Genomic DNA, 19121 nt, shown 5'->3' on the forward strand with positions numbered 1-19121 from the left:
TGACTCTGGTCAAAAGTATGCCCTGTCTTCAAATGGGTTCCCTATATTATCTTCATTTGTGAGATTAGGCTTCCATGAACCCACCTGTATTAGTTTGCTAGGACTGCCATAAAAAATTCCACAGGCTGGGTGGCTTAAACAGCAGGAATTCATTTTCTCATAGTTCCGGAGGCCGGAAGTCCAAGATCAACCCTGTCAGCCGGGTTGGTTTCTCCTGAGGCCTCTCTTCATGGTTTGTAGGTGGTTGCCATCTTGCTGTGTGCTCACGTGATCTCTCCTCCATGTGTATGCATCCCTGGTGTTGCTTTGTGTGCCAAGTTTCCTCTTTCTATAAGGACACCGGTCAGGTGGACTCAGGGTCCACCCTCATGGCTTCATTTTAACTTCATTACCTTATTAAAGGCCCTGCCTCCACATACAGTTATATCCTGAGATACTGAGGGTTAGAGTTTCAACAGATGAATTCTGGGGGGACAGAGTTTAGCCCATGACACCATTACAATTCCAAAAGTAAATTTTCCTTTTGTGAATTCCAATACTTTAAATGTATAGTTCACAATTTCAAATTTCCTGATGCATGACCCTAAAATTATTTTCCAAGTACATTATACATTATATTTGTATGCATTTATCTCTAACTTCTATACAATGTAAGTTTTTTGAGGGTGATAGCCTTGTATATAGCATAATCTAATAAATGAAAAGATTCTCAATCCTTAGAATTACTTGGTTGAATTTTTAAAAAGTCCGTAAGCTCAGGCTTCACTTCCAGAGATTCTGACTTAATTATCAGGAGCAAACATCAGCACCAGCATGTTTTAGAAGCTCTCTAGGTGATTCTAGCTGAATCACCAGGGTCGAGGACCACAGGGTAGAAAGAGATGAGAAGGAAGGACCTCTGTCTGCTTTGTATCATGGTGTATCGCAGGGCAGTGTCAGACACAGGGTAAGTGGTCAGTAAATGTTTGAGGGAGTGAATCTTTTCACTGTTTTTGAGCTGTATGAGCTCTGTGAAACTTCTTTGACTCCTTTAACCCTGCTCCCCATATTTCTAAGATTGGTTTAACAATACCTATATTGACGGGGGTGGTTTTGGAGAATAAGTTAGATGATAAAGTAAGTTATTTGGCACATAGTAGGTGCTCATCAAACATCAACTCCCTTCCCTTCAAAATTTTGTGTTCTTACCCTATTTCTGATGCTGGAGGGATGCTGTGAGCACGACAATGAAGTGTATGTGAGGTGTGTATTGAGTGAATGAATGCCATATGGAGAATTAAACGATGGAGACGTTAATGAGTGATTTAAACTAGGCCTGAAAAGTGATGTCTCATTTTAATTGTTGGCTTTGTGGATTCTACCGCTGCACTCTGGTGCAGAGATAAAACAGTAAATGTGAATCACAGGATGTGTTGCAATTATTTATTTAGGATATTTCCGCCAGTATGTGCTGAATGAAAAAGAAGAGCACTTTTAATTCAAGTGCATTCTCTCTCATTAAAATGAATGCGTAATAATTAAGAAACTGGAATATGATCAAATGAACTCATCTGCTCCCAAACCTTACTTACACGTTTGATTTTCACTGAATCCCAGAGACCTTGTGGGCCATTGTGTAGTGCTAAGACTGGATGGGGCAGGGAAGAGATGCCGGGAGAGACACACTTCCACTGGTCCCTTCAGTTGTCTGTGGCATGGCCACACACACACACACGTGCTTGGGAACCATGTTCTTCCACACAGGATGCAATTAAATCTGATCCAGGCATCAGGAGTTTGTGAGCTGGCCAAAGACTGTTTCTACTTCAAACTTGTTGGCAGTGTCTCAGCTTCCACTGTTGTTCTCTCTAGATATTGAGCATGGGAATTCTGATTTCTTTTTGTCCTTACTCCTTCACGTTACTCAGAAAATAAACATAAAGGGAACAAGGGAGTTTTTGCGAGTAACCCTTGTAAGTGTGTTTGGACAAGTAAAATGTCCTGAGGAAAAATGCTGTACACCAAGGGCCTGGCTTCAAAAGAAACCTGAGTGTTCAGTGATGCCAGGAGGATGTGTGAAGACAGGTAGCCATCCGTGTGAGGCTCATTCCATTCAAGAATAGCTAAGAACCAGAAACAGAGAGCACAGATAACAAAGTACGTAGCTTACCTACTGACAGTCTCTCATAGAAGCCTGCTCGGATAAGAATGATACAGAAAAATCTGTATGCAGTGCTGGTTGTACATACATTAGATTTTATTTTATTTTTTTTAAAGATTTTGTTTGTCAGAAAGAGAGAGAGAGAGCACAAGCAGGGAGGGGGAAGGAGGGAAGGGACAGAGGGAGAAGCAGGCTCCCCACTGAGCGAGGAGCCTGATGCGGGGCTCGACAGGACCCCAGGATCATGACCTGAGCCAAAGGCAGACGCTTAGCCGACTGAGCCACCCAGGCATCCCCATACATTAGATTTTAAATTTTAGCCTTACTGTGGAATTTGTTTCAATATGTTAAAATTAACTAAGAACTCTTTTCTGGGAGGAGAACTTTTTTCCAGATTATTTTGGCATTTTATTGAAAATTCCCACTATGTTGAAATCTTATTCTAGTTTGCTGGAAATTGTTTTGTTTTGTTTTCCCACACTTGTATTCATTCATGTAGAGTTGCTCTTGACAGGACTTTTCACTTTGAACACCTCAAATGCAGCTTTCAAACTGGACTCATTATAGGTGTAAAATTACTTATCTAAAACCCCTGGGCCTTGAAATAAAAAATATCTGGTTTCAGACATTTATCAGATCTGAGAAAGGTAACATAAGGCATATGCCATATATTATGGGGCTAACACCCCATAATCAAATGAAAATTTCTTTAGCAACCTGTGCGTATTCACTCTAAAGAAGATATGTAAAGGTTACAAATGGCCTCATGTTAATTCAGGTCAGGCTTACCACCAAGTGAGCTACACCAGACTTACTTCTTAAATGTTAGCGTTTCAGAGCTGTTAAGATTTGAGATCTTGGGTGAGGGACTGTGAACTCCATTCCTCCATTTCCTCTCTCAGTTGTCTTTCTCTTCATCCATTCTCCTGAGCGGTCCAGTCCAGAGGAGATCTTTGTCTCTTGCCTCTGTCTGCTAGAGCCCCCCTTCCTATATCCAAGGTGTAGTTCATCTCCATGACTTTACCTGGCTCTTCAGCACTTCCTCTCCAATTTACTGCACCAGCCTTCCCTCTGATGGTGCTCCCTGTTTCTAGTCTGCCCCCTGGAGCCCAGCTGTTCTTTCAGACATCATTTGACAGCCTGTCTGTGCTGTGATTCACTGTGAAGTGAATCAGTCTCAACTCATAGAGCCCCAAGTGACTCCGTAAGCTCTATGGTAACTAGCAGTCTTCTTTCTTTCCCCACACCAGGGCCTCCCTTTAGTTTTCCAGATCTTGATTAGAACGGGGCACAAAGGTAAAGCTAAAGGTTTTCTGTCCACAGTTCTGGCTGCTACATAACCTCTTATTCGCTTTTGCCCTAGACCTTACCCTCCAGGGTTTACCCAACTTTCCACTCTTCCCTAGATAATCCATAAACATTTCCTGACCTCTAAACCATCGATCATGAAATCTCTTCCCAGAATAATCCCCACCCCCCACCACTTGTGTGTGTGTGTGTGTGTGTGTGCACTCGCGCGCCAGTTTCCACTTAGTAAGCTCTTCTTTGATCCTGCAGAAAATTACTTTTACCTCTCACTGGGCTTCTATAATACTCTGAACATTTTTCTGTTGTAGCGCTTAAACAGTGCATTACAATTATTTTGATTATATGCTTTTCTCCCCACACTGGACTTCATGAAGGCTGGGATTGGATCTTATCCATCTTTGTATTCACACTAAAAAAGAGTGCCAAATGCATTTGGGGAAAGGTATGTTACACAGAATTAAGCAGGTCTTTTTTTTTTTTTTTCCCAGCGTAGGTCTGCTCATTGCCTGAACCATACAGAGATCCTTTCCCCCACAGTCCTTACAATTTTCAGGCCGTCTCTTTACAGTAGGTTGAATGGTGGCCCCCCAAAAGATACATTCACATCCTAGTCCCTGGGAGCCTGGGAATGTGATCTTATTGGGAAAAGGGTTTTGCAGATGTAGTTAGGGATTTTGAGATATCACCCTAGATTACCAAGGTGAGCTCTAGATCCAGTGACAAATTTCCTTATAAGAGATGGAAGAGGAAAGACATGCACATAGGGGAAGAGGCCATGCGAAGATGGAGTAAGAGATGGGAGTGCTGCGGCCATAAGCCTAGGAATGCCTAGAGGCACCAGGAACTTAAAGAGGCGAGGAAGGATTCCCCCCTAGAGCCTGTGGAGGGAGACGGTCTTGCTGACACCTTGATTTCAGACTTCTGGCCTCCAGAACTGTGAAAGAATACATTTCTGTGGTTATAAGTCCCCCAATTTGTGGTGATTTGTTATAGCAGCCTTGGGAAACTCAGACAGTCCCCCTTTCTTAGTCACCCCACTGGTTGTGTTTGTATGTTAGTTTTTCATATAGCTCTGCACCTGTTCCTCTTACTTTACACTCTAATCTTGAGTGATCTCTTCCTCATCAGATCACCGAGTCTCTCATGTTTTTCCCCCTGATCCCGATCTTTTTTTCCTGTATCCAACTCTGTATCCAACTTGCCAATGCACACTTTAAAGTGGCTTTCCTACAGACACTGGCTATTTAAGTTGAATGCATATCTCCTTTTTCTTTACAAAACTGCTTCCCCTCCGGGATACTCTATATTTTGCATGATGTGCACCAGGAGCACACTTGAGACTAATTTCTGACTTTAACTCCCATATCTGGTCAGTCTCACAAGCCCTTGATGAATATATTTTATTTTTAAAATTTTATCTTTGCAGTAAGATTTTATATATTGTATTGTGGTTATTTGGACATACCACAAATTTATCGTCTTAACCATTGGTAAGTGTATAGTTCCGTAGCATACAGTGTATTCACATTGTTGCGCAGAATCTCTCCAGAACCTTTCTCCTTGCAAAACTGAAACTCTATGCCCACCTCCATCAACACAGAAACTCTCCTTCACCCTGCAGCCCTTGGTAACCGCCTTTTTATTTGTTTCTATGACTTTGATAGAAATAGATACTTCTACTCATACTTCATATGAGTAGAATCATAAAGTATTTGCCCTTTTGTGGGTTATCTTTAAAATGGAATTTGTTCTCTTAACTATGGAAGGATTCCAGACAAACTGAAATTATTGAAAAGTAGGAAGAAAAAATTTAACTTGCCCACAGTTGGATCATCTCACACAATTAACTTAGTGCATTTAATTCCAGTCATTTTATTATGCAATTTTTTTCATATTTTTGATCAGAGTGTAAATAATTTTGTATACCCATAGATAAATGAATGAACAAATCTCACTGCTTTTCAAAATTGTTGGTGTTTGTTTCTAGACCACCCTGACACGTAAGTTCTCATCTGTTACCAATAATCCCCTAAATTAATTTCAAAATAGTGTTTGCTTTTCATTTTCACTTTGACTTGAACCGGAACCCAGACACTAAACTCATTCTCCCCTAAGTTCTTTTTCCATGGAGCCATCATCGTCATTAAAATAGCGTGAGCTGACATTTTCCCTTATGATAGCTACTCCACATTGCCCAAACCTGCTAAAGAATTATTACATGCAATTGTTCCTGGAATGTCATCACTCACTTTAGATTTCACAGTTGATGTTAATATAAGAAGAATAAATTACTCACATACTGCCTAGCCTAGAGCTAGTTTCATAATGCACACTTAGGATCACAAAGCCAAAGATGTAAGTGTTCTGCCTTCTATGACAATGTTTTTTTATTACTGAATATTTCATTGCAATCTTAGACTCTAAAGTGTCAAAATTTTGAAGTTGAATATCTTAATTGGAGATGATATTAGATTATCCCATCGATTATTTTGATAGAATAGTAAACTTGCTTCCTACAGTTGATACTAAAGTCAACCGTGCCCACCTTAGGGTGCAGTTGGCCTTCTCCACTGCAGCAAGAGATCAGAGCTCTCAGGTAGCCCTGCTCCCTCCCTCCCCTGGTTGTGCAACTTCTTTAGTCACTGATGCTGTGAAAGATAGTATTCCTATCTATCCTGATCACAATGTGATCTACTTTCTACTTCATCAGCAACAAGATTAGAGTTTTCAAAAGTGAAGATTAAAAGAAATAAGACACAAAAAGGTTAGAAATGGGTGCATTTGTAGAGTATGGTGTGTTGGCTCAAATGCACGTCTCTGGGTTACTGCAACTTGGGCATGGTCAGCATGCCCAGAGAGTTGCATATCGGTGATCCCTAACTTACCTGCCACCTGTAGACTTGTGGGAACATCCAGGCCCATCCAGAGCTCTCTTATGGCTCAGTGAGGCATAGAATCCCATAAACTTCTCCCCACGCCCCACTCACCAGGTTGGTTCTAACTTCCAAATCATTGTGGGCTTATCTCCGCTGCTCTCAAATCATTTGGGTGCTGGTGCAACTCTTCCCTGACAAATCCATGTGCCATGGTTCAATTCAGATAATATTTCCCGAGGATGACACTTGCCATGATGCCCAGTGTTTCCCTACAAAAAGCAAGAAGCTCTGGTCTCCTTTGGAAGACTGAGCCAGTCAGATTTTCAAAGAGTAATTTCTCCTTTTTTTTTTTTAAGTTGGCTCCACGCCCAGCGTGGAATCCAACATGGGGCTTGAACTCATTACCCTGGGATCAAGACCTGAGCTGAGATCGAGAGTCAGATGCTTAACCCAATGAGCCACCCAGGCACCTCTCTCCTGACTTTATACCTTCAGCAATTCACTCCAATCCTTCTCCTCAAGAGGAGAAGGTCAATGCCAATATATCTGCGGAATGGTCCATTTTCACCATTCTAACTGGATTTTATAAATAATACCCCATCAAGAAACTACCTTTATAGAATCAGTTCAGTTCTTGTTTCTGAGACTTCAATGACACAAAAGTAAAAATCTTGGGTGCAGAGGAAATTGTTTACCTTTCTAGTTTTATTCCTAGGCCTTTAGTGGCTCCTACCTATTACCTCTGATCATATGTCCTACTGTTTTGGGTTTTTTTTTTTGGTAAACACGGGGGTCTCTGGAAGTCCTGTCCTTTTTGTTGAGCTGTCTGATAGAAAAGCAAATTCCCCACATGCCATCCTATCTCTAGATGTTTCCAGGCATGGTTGAATCTGGCAAACAGGCTACAACATCTGAGTTTGTAGTGACCACAGCATGGGAGGCACCTTGAAAGATGTGACAGGAGGCTCCTGGGCGGCAGCGCTTAAAATGGCAGGCAAGTGGACTTTCAGCAAGAGGGAAGTTTGCGGCAGGTAGCAGGGACCCAGGCAGGGATCCCAGAGTCAGGGATCAAAGGCAAGGCTCCTGTCTTTTAAGGGAGAAAATGTCTCACAAACACAAGATAGGTTTTGAGCCTTTTTGAAGGTGTTACTATGTAAGGACTGAGCCCTAAGGAGGGGCACAGAAGCTTAGCCCTCTGCATTAGGTTGAAAACGGACCTGAGGTCTTAAGAAGAAGGTATGTTTAAACAAAACTAGTTCACGTTTCTGGCCCGGACAACACTGAGCTGATGCTAAATCCCAGGCTTGTGGTAAAGAGCAGGATTTTTCAAATGTTATTGTACGTTAAACGATTCATCTAAGGATCTTTTGAAAAATGCAGATTCTGATTCAGCAGATTTGGAGTGAGTTCTAATAACCGGCATTACTAACAAGCTTTCAGGTGAGTCAGGTGCTACTGATCCATGGACAATATTTTTGGTCTTATTTTTTAAATTTATTTTTACATTTAACATTTGGGGAATAATTTTATTTATTTATTTATTTATTTATTTATTTATTTATTTATTTAAGATTTTATCTATTTATTTGACAGAGAGAGACACAGCGAGAGACGGAACACAAGCAGGGGGAGTGGGAGACGGAGAAGTGGACCCCCCGCCGAGCAGGGAGCCCGACGCGGGACTCGATCCCAGGACCCTGGGATCATGACCTGAGCCTAAGGCAGTCACTTAACCAACTGAGCCACCCAGGCATCCCGGGAATAATTTTAGATTTATAGAGAAGCTGCAAATATAGTACAGAGAGTTCCTATATACCATTCCTCCAACTCCCCTGAATGTTAACTTCTTACATTATGGTGTACATTTGCCAAAATTAAGAAATGGAAGTTGGTATGATACTAGCTGCTAAGTTATAGACGATTCAAACTCCTCCCGTTTTTCCACTAATGTTCCTTCCTGTTCTAGGATCTGAGTCAGGATCCCACATTGCTTTTAGTCATCATATCTCCTTAGTTTCCTTCAATCTGTGAGAGTTTCAGTTTTTCCTTGTTATTCAAGACCTTACAGTTTTGAAGAATGTCCCTCAATTTTGTCTTCACATGTCTCATGCTTTCTCATGACTAGATTTGGGTTATGGGTGTTTAGGAAGAAAACCACAGAGATGAAGTACCTTCTGACTGCATCACATCAAGGGGCACATGACATCGGTATGACTTAACACAGGTGATTTAAACTTGAGCACTTGGTTAAGATGATGGCCACGAAGTTTCTAATATTATTATTTCTACTGTTCCATACTCTCTTCTTTGGAAGTGAATCTAAGCGTGGGCTGTGGTTCTCAAACTTGAAGCGCTTGTTAAAACACAGGTTATAGGCTCCTTTCCCAGAGTTTCTGATTCAGCAAGCTTTGGGTGGGAGGGAGTCAAGAATTTGCATTTCTGGGGTGCCTGGGTGGCTCAGTCATTAAATGTCTGCATTCGGCTCAGGTCATGATCCCAGGGTCCTGGTTTCGAGTCCCACATCAGGCTTCCTGCTCAGCAGGAAGCCTGCTTCTCCCTCTCCCACTCCCCCTGCTTGTGTTCCCTCTCTCGCTGTGTCTCTCTCTGTCAAATAAATAAATAAAATCTTTAAAAAAAAAAAAGAATTTGCATTTCTAATCAGTTCCCAAGTGATGGTAATGTTGCTGGTCCAGGAATCACACTTTGAGAACCACTGGTCCAGTGCATTTACCCTTCATTACTGAGCCTTAGATGAAGAATCACCTAGGAGACATTCTAAAAATTCATATTGCCAAGTCTGGTCCTTGGCAATTCCGATTGAGAAATCTAGGGTGCACACATGGGTTGGCATTTTTACAAATGCAAGTCAAGCTTGGGAACCACTGGAGTTAATGCTAATTTATAATAACCTGGTGAATGTGTAACTTTGGCAGCCTCAGGACAATGCTAAGGCAGCAGGTGGGGTTCAAACAGCTCTAACTGTGGGAAGAGAAGGGCATGAGAGCCTGGGAACCCAGCAGGATCTGAATCACAGGCCCTCTGCCTGCCTGGCCCTGACCTTGCAGTCTTACTCATACCTCCAGGAAGTCTTCCTCTTATTTTGATTGGTCTGAATCACATGATCCTCTCAGAAGTAGACAGCACTCAACCCCAAGAACAGCCTGAAGTTAGCAATCTGCTGAAATTCTGAAACAGAATAAAGCATAACACTATACTATTTACCACTATCAAGTAATTTATTTTATCATCTAAATCTTAAAAATCCTTCAACATTTACCCCAAAGAAGTTGTATGATTCTGAATATTTCAAAAGAAAACTGGCAGGGAAAGAGGAGAGGATGAGAAACTAGAGAAATAAGGAAAGCGTTTTTCTTATATGAATTTCAGAAAAAAATTTAATTTATATAATTTTATTATATAATTATACTATTACTATTATTACTCAGTCTTTTATTATATTATCATAATTACTTACTGTTATTATTATCTATAAAAGTTACCTCTATCCTTGCTAAATATGAAAATTTTTGACTAAGAAAAAAAATCCAGTGAAATGGACAATTCTTCATAAGTTTAAATGGTATTTTACATAGTAAAATAAGCTCCTTCTTTAAACATAAAATGGCCTAAGATTTTTAAAAATTAGTTTCTCCCTTTAGTAGTTTCACAGGGCTGCCATTACAAATTATTGTAACTTGGTAGTTTCAAATGACAGAAATTTATGATTTATTATTATGATTTATTATCTTATAGTTTTGAAGGCCAGAGTGTGAAATTGAGGTGTTGGAAACCTTCTGGAGGCTCTGAGGAGGAATCTCTTCCATGCCTCTCTCCTTTTTTTTTTTTTTTGACAGAGAGAGAGACAGCGAGAGCAGGAACACAAGCAGGGGGAGTAGGAGAGGGAGAAGCAGGCTTCCCGGAGAGCAGGGAGCCCGATGTGGGACTCGATCCCAGGACCCTGGGATCATGACCTGAGCCGAAGGCAGACGCTTAACGACTGAGCCACCCAGGCGCCCCTCCATGCCTCTCTCCTAGCTTTTGGTGCCTGCTGGCTGCACTTGGTATTTATTCCTTGGCTTATGGCTACCCTCCAGTTTCTGTTTGGTCAGTCTTCTCTTGGCCTTTGCCTCTGTCTCTGTGTCTCAAATCTCTCTCAACTTCATTCATGTGTCATTGGATTTAGGGAACACCTTAAATCCAGAATGATCTCATTTCGAGATCCTTAATTTCATTACAGCTGCAAAGATCCTATTTCCAAACAAGGTCACATTCACAAGTACCAGGCGTTAGGACTTGGACATATCTTTTTGGGGGACACAACTCAACCTGCTATCCTTCCTACTAAAAAATATTAAACAAATGTGTGAAGAACACTGGTATGGAGCATATGTCACGTGGTTGCTTGCTTGTGTGGCCATGTGTCTCATCCAGCCATTGGGCCCCAGCTTCCTGTTGGCTGCTCACTTCCAGCTCTCTTGTGAACAGTGGGGGCGATGCGGAAACACCCTGAGTCTCGCGGATGGCCAAGGTGCAGCCTTTTCCCATTGTCCTCAATGAGCACCTACTGAGGGATGACCAGGAAAGGCTGCACTCTTCCCAAATCTTGTTAATGCCCTACAAAGCCCAACCAATACAAAAAGAGAAGCCGCTCTAGAGTATTGTGTTCTATTTACCAAGACACTGAAAGTTTTGTGGTGGATTTGCCCTATTTCCAGGACATTTCCCTTCGAAAAGTCATTAAAGATACTTTTCTCCCAGCATGGTTTTAATCTAAGTGCATTAGAAGTGCATGAAAACCCTGAGAGCTTAACATCACTAGGGCGACTAAAAGGGTGGGAGAGTCAGGGCCACTTCTGAAGAAAGCTTTGGAGTTTAACAGGATCATTAGACCCTGGAGGTTAAACTCAGGATGAGGCCGACAGCAGGACAGCTTTTTTTACCCTGCTTCTTTCCTAATCAGTTTAATTCTTGTGACTTTCTGCCTTGCAGCACTCAGAGCAATTTTTAAAAATATTTCATCTATATTTGACTGATAGCCATCTCTCTGTCATATAACTTTTATGAAATGCCAGAGCTTAGCTTCTTAAATTACATTTTCTGTTGGCCTTGCCCATGACATAATTATAAAAATGTCTTTTCTTGATAAAAAAGCTATGGAAGAAAAACTGTTATCCACCACTTTTCTATCCTAAGCACAGAAAGCCTACAAACACAGTAGCTGTTAGGATCCTGAGTTTTAAATAATCAAACATGAGACTCTAAAATGGGGGCCAGCAAACATTTTTCTGTAAAGGGCCTAATAGTAAACATTTTAGGCTTTGTGAGCCATGCGATATCTGTCACAACTACTCAGCTCTGCTACTGTAATGTGAAAACAGCCTTAGATAATATTCAAAGAAATAACTGTGGCTGTGTTCCAGTAATACTTCATCTACAGGTGCTGGCAGGAATTGGTACGCAGATCATAGTTTGCTGACCTCTGGTCTAAAATATCAACCAGTTCTCCACGTTTCTACTATACAGATATAGATATCTATATATCTATATCTATATACTCAAAGTTTATTGAATGAATAGCAAATGAGTAAGGCTTGCGTTTTCCTAGCATGCTTGTCTCTACAGGGTGCCCACTATGCCTTGTCCAGCTCCAGTACACTTCAAATTTTTAGTTAAAATAACCCAAGTCCAATATGCCACAACACTGTATGAAACTCTGATATGGTGGGGTTCTCCTCTCTCTTTTTCTGTAGGAAATTTATGAGACCTGTACTTCTGCTATGGCTCAATATAGCCAAAATACCTTTCTGTAGAAAGAGAATAGAGATCTGTATGCATCATCCATACCTATGTCTATCTCTATTAGCTGGCTCATTGACAGCAATGGCAATGATGAGACTCTGAAGCAACAGGGACCAAACAGCAGCATTTTATTGCCAGAAGCCAGGGGGTTACAATTACCATACCACCAGGGAAAGTTGAAGGGCACCCAAGTGGACTTGACCTGGAGGGCGATGTGGAGATGATTAAGAGAACATTATATCCCTAGAGGTAAAATAGATGACTAGCCAGTGAGGGTGTTACTTAATATATTAACCAAAAGAAGGCAAGAATATATATATGAACAGCAGATTAAGGGTGGTAATCTCAATAGAAAGTCTTGATCTTTTGCCCACATCCCAGAACTCAGCCAGTTTTCAGACCCAAAAACCACTGGCTGAAGAGGTGGCTAAGTCCACAGGAGGAAGAATTTTGAAATACCATGGCAAAAATATACTGTGTTAATTTCCCCAAGTTTCCTCAAAAGAGACTTATGATACTTACTTGAGAAAATACACACTATGGAAAGAGGAATATCCAAATATTTGGAAAGAGGAATATCCAAATATCGAATACCCTCAAAATCCTATATTGACTTATAGGATTTCAAAGCATCACGGTAGAGTGGAGGCATCCAGGGACCAGGCTCTGAAATAAACAGAATCCCAGCCTAAGTCTGGCTCTCAGAAGGTCCAGTAAGTCTGTGGACCCATCCAGTGGTCAACTCTCTGGTCTCCAAATATATGATTGGAATTGACATGTTTGACTGTTGAAGGAACCCCACCTTGACTTCTTCTCATTCAAACCAAATGGGAGCTATCACAGGGGGGAAGGTGAAGTGAGAGCTTCTAAAATGGCACCTCTACACCCCAATGCCCTCTGTCCCCTATTCCTTTGCCAGTCCTGGCTAAGATGGTACATCAAAATCCACTGTATTTGGTGGTAACGATGGGGAGGAATGAATGCTACTCTAAAGGATCTTAAGAATGGCGGGGGCGGGAGGGGGGTGGTCCACATCACAGCTCCATTTGATTTACCAGTCTGACCACTGCAGAAACCAACGGAATCTCGGAGAACGACTGTAGGCTACTACAAACTCAAATAATAACCCCAATCATGGCTGCTGTGCCAATTATGTTATCTTTGCTGGAGCAGATTAATATGGCTTCAGGTACATGTTATGGCATTCTTGTCTATCCCAATAAGAAAAGATCAGAAAAAGGAATAGAAACTGCATTTACGTGGGACAATATACATTTACAGGTTAGGGGCCTACATTACCTCCTGCTGTTGCAATATGATCAGATGAGATCTGAGCTGTCTGGATATCCTACATATCATGTTGATCAGGAGGATGAGCAAGAATGGCTAGCATACTGGAGGCGTTGGCAAGACGTATGCACTGCAGAGTATGGGAGTTTAAGTTGGTGGCAAATGAGTGAACTTCCACTGCTGTATTTAGGGATCCAGCTGGGTCAAGGGCAGTGAGAACATCTCTTCCAAAAGAGAAATCGCTGCAGCTCGCCTTTGTACCAGAAAGAAGGAAACAAAATTCCTGGTAGGATCCTTTGGTTTATGGTGGCAACATATTCCACATCTAGGAATGTGCTCCAGCCCATATACTGGGTGACAGGAATAGCTCCCTGCTTTGAATGAGGCCTGGAGCAGAAAGTCAGAATTACAGTGCAAGCAGCCCTGCCTCTTGGGCCATATGATCTGGCAAACCCTAAGCCACTGGAGGTATTAGTGATGGGAAAATATGCAGTGTGGCGGAGAGATGAAGCCACAGTGGAAGCATCATAACACAGACCCCTGGGGTTTCGGAGCAAGACCATGCCACCTGCAACAGAAACTTATACACTTTTGAAAAGAGTTCCTGGTGTGTTACTGGGGACTTGCAGAGACAGAATTCTTGATTATAAGGCACCAAGTAACCATGCGTCTGGAACTGTCCATTATGAGCTGGGTTCTGTTAGACCCACAGAATCATAGACTCAGGCAGGCCCAGCATTCCAAAATAAGATCAAAATTGTGCATCTGGAATTAAGGCTAAGCAAGACCAGAATATATGAAGTGACTGCATGAGCAGGTAGCCCAGCTCCTCATGTCACCCACCACGGGTGTACCAGCAACCCTCCCTCAGATCATTCCTCGACTTTGTGGGGCGCTCATGTAACCAGCTGAAGGAGTAAGAAGAGCTTGAACAATGTTTTATGGGCAGGTCACCTTAGTGTGTGAATGCAAGTTAAAAACAGGCAGTGGTTTAATTACCCTCGGGGTGGGAGGGGGTTTGAAAACAGTGGTGAGGAAAAATCGTCCCAATGGACAAAGCTCAGAGTGGTGCACCTGTTACTCATTTTGTGTGGAGGGAGCAGTGGGCTGAGGTGAGAATGAAGACATACGCATGGGTAGAGGGAATATTCTGATGGGCTGGTCAGGGGTCTGGAAGGAAAAGGACTGAAAAATTGAAGTCAAGGAAGTTTGGCATCGAGGAATGTGGATGTACTTGAGGGAACGGGCATAGTGTGTGAAGACTTTTGACTCACATAGTAATGGACACCAGAAAGCATTCATCACAGAACAGGCAGGGAGCAACCAAGCAGACACATGACTAGGCCAGTGCACATCAGCCAGTCTTTGAATTGACATGATGAGCACATGAACAGAGGAACCACAGGGGCAGAGATGGAGGCCATGCCTGGTCTCTATTTTACTGATACTTCTCTGAAAGTCTAACCTGCCAGCAATAGAGACCGATACTGAGCTCCCAATATGACATCTTCTTCAAGGAGGTGATTTCCAATAGTTGATTTCCTTATGTTGGAGGATCAGTGTGCATCCAACACATTTGACATTTTCTTAAAAAAATCCTAGGAATTTTAGTAACTTCAGTGCCTAATTTTAATATCTTTAGTACCGTCAGTGGTGAGTCATTTACTGGCTTCAGCCTCATGCTATTCAATTGAGTGGGGATAACTATAAATTGTACACATTAATGTAAAAAAAATCATAATGGTAAACCTCCTAACACATGAAAGGAAAAGAATCAAACAAGCTATGGTATCTTTTTCAACCACAGTTGGAACATTAAATCAATGGTGTATGCAAAATTGCTTAGTCTCATATTGGGCATATAATACTAAGTGCTCCATACGTGTTAGTTGAATAATTATCAGTAGGACCATTGGCCTGGATAAGTGCTTTTACAGATATTTATAGATATTGGAAATTTAACATTTTAATGGGAATTGTTAATAAAATGCTATTCTTTTCTGTCTTAAAATAATTTTATAATTTCAGTTTTTCTTAGTAACTCTGTGTTAGCATATGGACATCAAGCATTGCCTAGAATTAACAATGATGTTCTCAGAGCTGATGGCATGTGTAAGGCTGTGCTTGTCTTTTAACCTTGGAAATCTCCTCTTCTCTAGTTGGTGTATTTCCTATTATACTCCTTATCCTCTGTTCTGATTCCTCACAGATATCAGTGGACATCAGAGTGTTTCAGTCAAGATTGAAAGGAACAGAACCTAGCCTAAATTAAGGGGGATTTACTAAGAAGATATTTGGTGTTCTCATGGCAGTGATGACTCTCTAAGCTTATGGGAAATTGAGCTGACATCTGGAAAAGCATCAGGAACAAGGCTGTGTGTGTGTGTGTGTGTGTGTGTGTGTGAACACAACCTCTTTCCTTCCTTTTTTTTTTTCTATGTTTCATTCTCTTGCTCAATATGTACATGGTTTAAAATGATTGTTCTAGCCCTCACTAAATTTAACTTTTTAGTTCAAATGCCAAATCATCTATGAAATCTTTCTGGGTTTTAGTTCAAATTATCAAGTATGAGAGTGTGATAAGATCTCTAAAGAGCTGATAAATTGGCTTCTTCTAGATCACCCTTGGTCAGAGAAAGAGAAACAAAGACCTGGAGTACAGGTGTCCTAGGGCATAAACATAGCTGCCTAGTTCCCCTTATGCATTGCTCTGTGTGTGTGTGTGTGTGTGTGTGTGACCGTTCTTAGGGAAGGAACTAGAATCTATAAACCTAGTTTTGATCCTAAATTAGAGATGGAAAAATTATATCTGGTCCTGCCAAAAACTGTTTCCATTTTCATCTTGACCAGCTTACATTTGAGAGTTTTCCTGCTCTGGATGGTATTAAGAAAAGATGACAAGGATTAGAGTTCCTAACCTTTCCCCCTGACTTTTCTGTACTATCCACAAGAATTGTATTAAAAACACTATTTCAGGCAACAATAACATAGTCATCCTAATGATGCTATTTTTCTTTCAGATCAGTTTAGACAGAATGGTTGATCGGCTCCAAGGAACATGGAAATCCATTTCTTGTGAAAATTTTGAAAGATACATGAAAGAGCTGGGTGAGCCATTTTTACCTGCATATCATAGCCAGTAAAAAGGGGAGATTTGATAGCACAGAAACTTGGTCTGTATGGTCTCAGATTAATCTTGGGCCCCTCCCTCCAATAGAAACATAGAAACAATCACATAGAAATGATCAACATTGGTTCAGGACCTAGATATAGTTCTATGCAAAATTAGTTTGTAATTGACAGAATTCTTGCCCTCATGTAATTTACCATGGGTTTACATAGATAAAACACATAAGCATCATATACTAAATGGCAAATTATTTCCATAAATAATTTAAAGCAAAAAGTCATAATTATTTTTTAAAAATAATCATTTTTACAAGGATTTGCTCTAAATCTTTAGAGGATCTTCAGAATAGATCTTGTTTCCCAGCTGAGATGGCTGCTGGCCTTCCTTGGTGTCTGGGCACCACACTCCGATCTCTGCCCCTATTGTCACATTGCCTTCTCCTCTTCTGTAGTCTGATGTCCCTCTTCCTTTTCTTATAAGGGAAGTTTCTTATAATGAAATTGTGATTACATTTAGGGTCCACATGGCTGATTAGTTCCCTATCTCAAGATCCTTGAGTTAACCATATCTACAAAATCCCCTTTGGCATATAAAGTGACATTCACAGGTTCTAGGGATTAGGGTGTAAATATCTTTGGGAATCATTATCTAATACACCACAACTTGTTATCATGTTTCACAATATGAATTCATGAACCATATTAGAGTGTTTCTCCAATTTATCTTCTCTTAGAAATTTAAGTATTGTTGTACATGTGATGCTATTTCTTTAGAAAATAGTCCTACATGTACTGCATAAAGCTGTGTGTGTAAGAATGTTCACTATAGCATTACTTGTAATAAGAAAAAGTGGAAACAAACAACATGTTCCTCAAGAGGGAGACAGATGAAATAAATATTAATATATACACTCTATAAAATATTATGTAGCAATGACAAAAATTTATATCTATGTGTACTGACACAGAAAATCTTTAAGATATAGAGATGGGGAAAAGTAAGTTGAGTAACAATTGTTATAATAGAACATTTATATTTTTAAAAATTCTATATATAGTGGTGATGGTTGTATAATATTGTGAATGTACCTAATGCCACTTTTTTTTTTTTAAGATTTTATTTATTTGACAGAGAGAGACACAGTGAGAGAGGGAGCACAAGCAGGGGGAGTGGGAGAGGGAGAAGCAGGCTTCCTGCCGAGCAGGGAGCTCGATGTGGGGCTCGATCCCAGGACCTTGGGATCATGACCTGAGCCCAGGGCAGATGCTTAACGACTGAGCCACCCAGGCGCCCCGTACCTATTGCCACTTAATTGTATGCTTTAAAATGGTTAAAATGATAAATTTTATGTTATCTATATTTTAGCACAATAAAAAAATACATGATGAAAAAAACAAACTCTATATATGTGCATATTAGAATATAAGTGAAGAGATAAAGATCTTAAATAAACCATGTCAAAGTATTTCATCTGTATAAATGAGTGCATTTTAAAAGAGGGAGATTTTTTTTTATTATGTTCAGTTAGCCAACATATAGTCCATCATTAGTGTTTGATGTAGTGTTCGATGATTCATTGGTTGCATATAACACCCAGTGCTCATCACAACATGTGCTAAGAGGGAGATATTTTATCAAAAGAGGAGCTTTAATAAAATTTTCAAAGAGGTTCATGAACCAATAAGATCAATAACTACTGGGCTAAAGAAACATGACAACCAGTAGCCAAAACTAGAGATTAATTTTTTTTCTGCAAAATATAACCTATTTTAACTTATAATGGTAGTGCTACTACCTTCAGATATTTGAATTCATGCAGCATTAAATCTGCTTAACTCACAGACCTCCTCGTTAGTAAAGAATTACGCAGTGAACATGGGTTTCTAAAGCCAGCAACAGATTTAACTATGGTGTCCTTTCATCTGGTTTCCAGGAATAAGACGAGCCAGCAGGAAACTTGCCTGTCTGGCAAGACCCACTGTGACCATCAGTACACAGGAAGATCTGATCACTATAAAAACCAAAAGCATCTTTAAAAATAATGAGATCTCCTTTAAACTCGGAGAAGAGTTTGAGGAAACCACACCAGGGGGCTATAAAACCAAGGTGAGGCCTTCAACACTCTTTCAGATACATTTCATAAGAATGTCAATTTGAAATCATTCTAAGTATGTAAACAATTATAGCAAACACATCCAAAGTCTGTATTAGATAAACGTTGGGCTAAAGCCTAAATCTGAGGATCTTAAATTTTAATATACATACACATCTCCTGTGACGCTTGTGAAAAGTGCCTATTTGTAGGTCCCATCCCCACAGGCTCTGATGTCTGGGGTAGGCACCCGAAGTATTTCTGTGTATTTCTAACATTCTTTTTTCTTTTTTTTTAGTTAAAATTTTATTTTTATTATTTTTTTTCATATTCTCGAGGTCAAATTTTAAAAGAATACATAATTACATCATACATGTTAGATAAATGGGGTATTATTCTTTCTTCCAGGTTAAGGGTTATTTTAACAGCTGATTAGAGTGAAAAAATAAGAGATGACACTCAGCAATAGGATAAGTCTTCCAGTCC

At 40.5% G+C, this 19121-nt stretch overlaps 1 protein-coding gene across 1 annotated transcript in view; it reads left to right on the forward strand.

Moving 5' to 3' along the window:
• The window catches only part of FABP12 (fatty acid binding protein 12), a 47358-nt gene that overhangs the window by 25675 nt on the left and 2562 nt on the right, over positions 1–19121 (forward strand). The window contains exons 2-3 of the mRNA XM_006727136.3: positions 16434–16521; positions 18477–18649. Coding sequence (XP_006727199.3) covers positions 16434–16521; positions 18477–18649 — 261 coding nt within the window. The remainder of the gene's footprint in view (positions 1–16433; positions 16522–18476; positions 18650–19121) is intronic.

The sequence above is a fragment of the Leptonychotes weddellii genome, chromosome 4 (genome assembly GCF_054177405.1).
Source record: "Leptonychotes weddellii isolate Sample4059 chromosome 4, ASM5417740v2, whole genome shotgun sequence".
NCBI classification, from domain to species: Eukaryota; Metazoa; Chordata; class Mammalia; order Carnivora; family Phocidae; genus Leptonychotes; species Leptonychotes weddellii.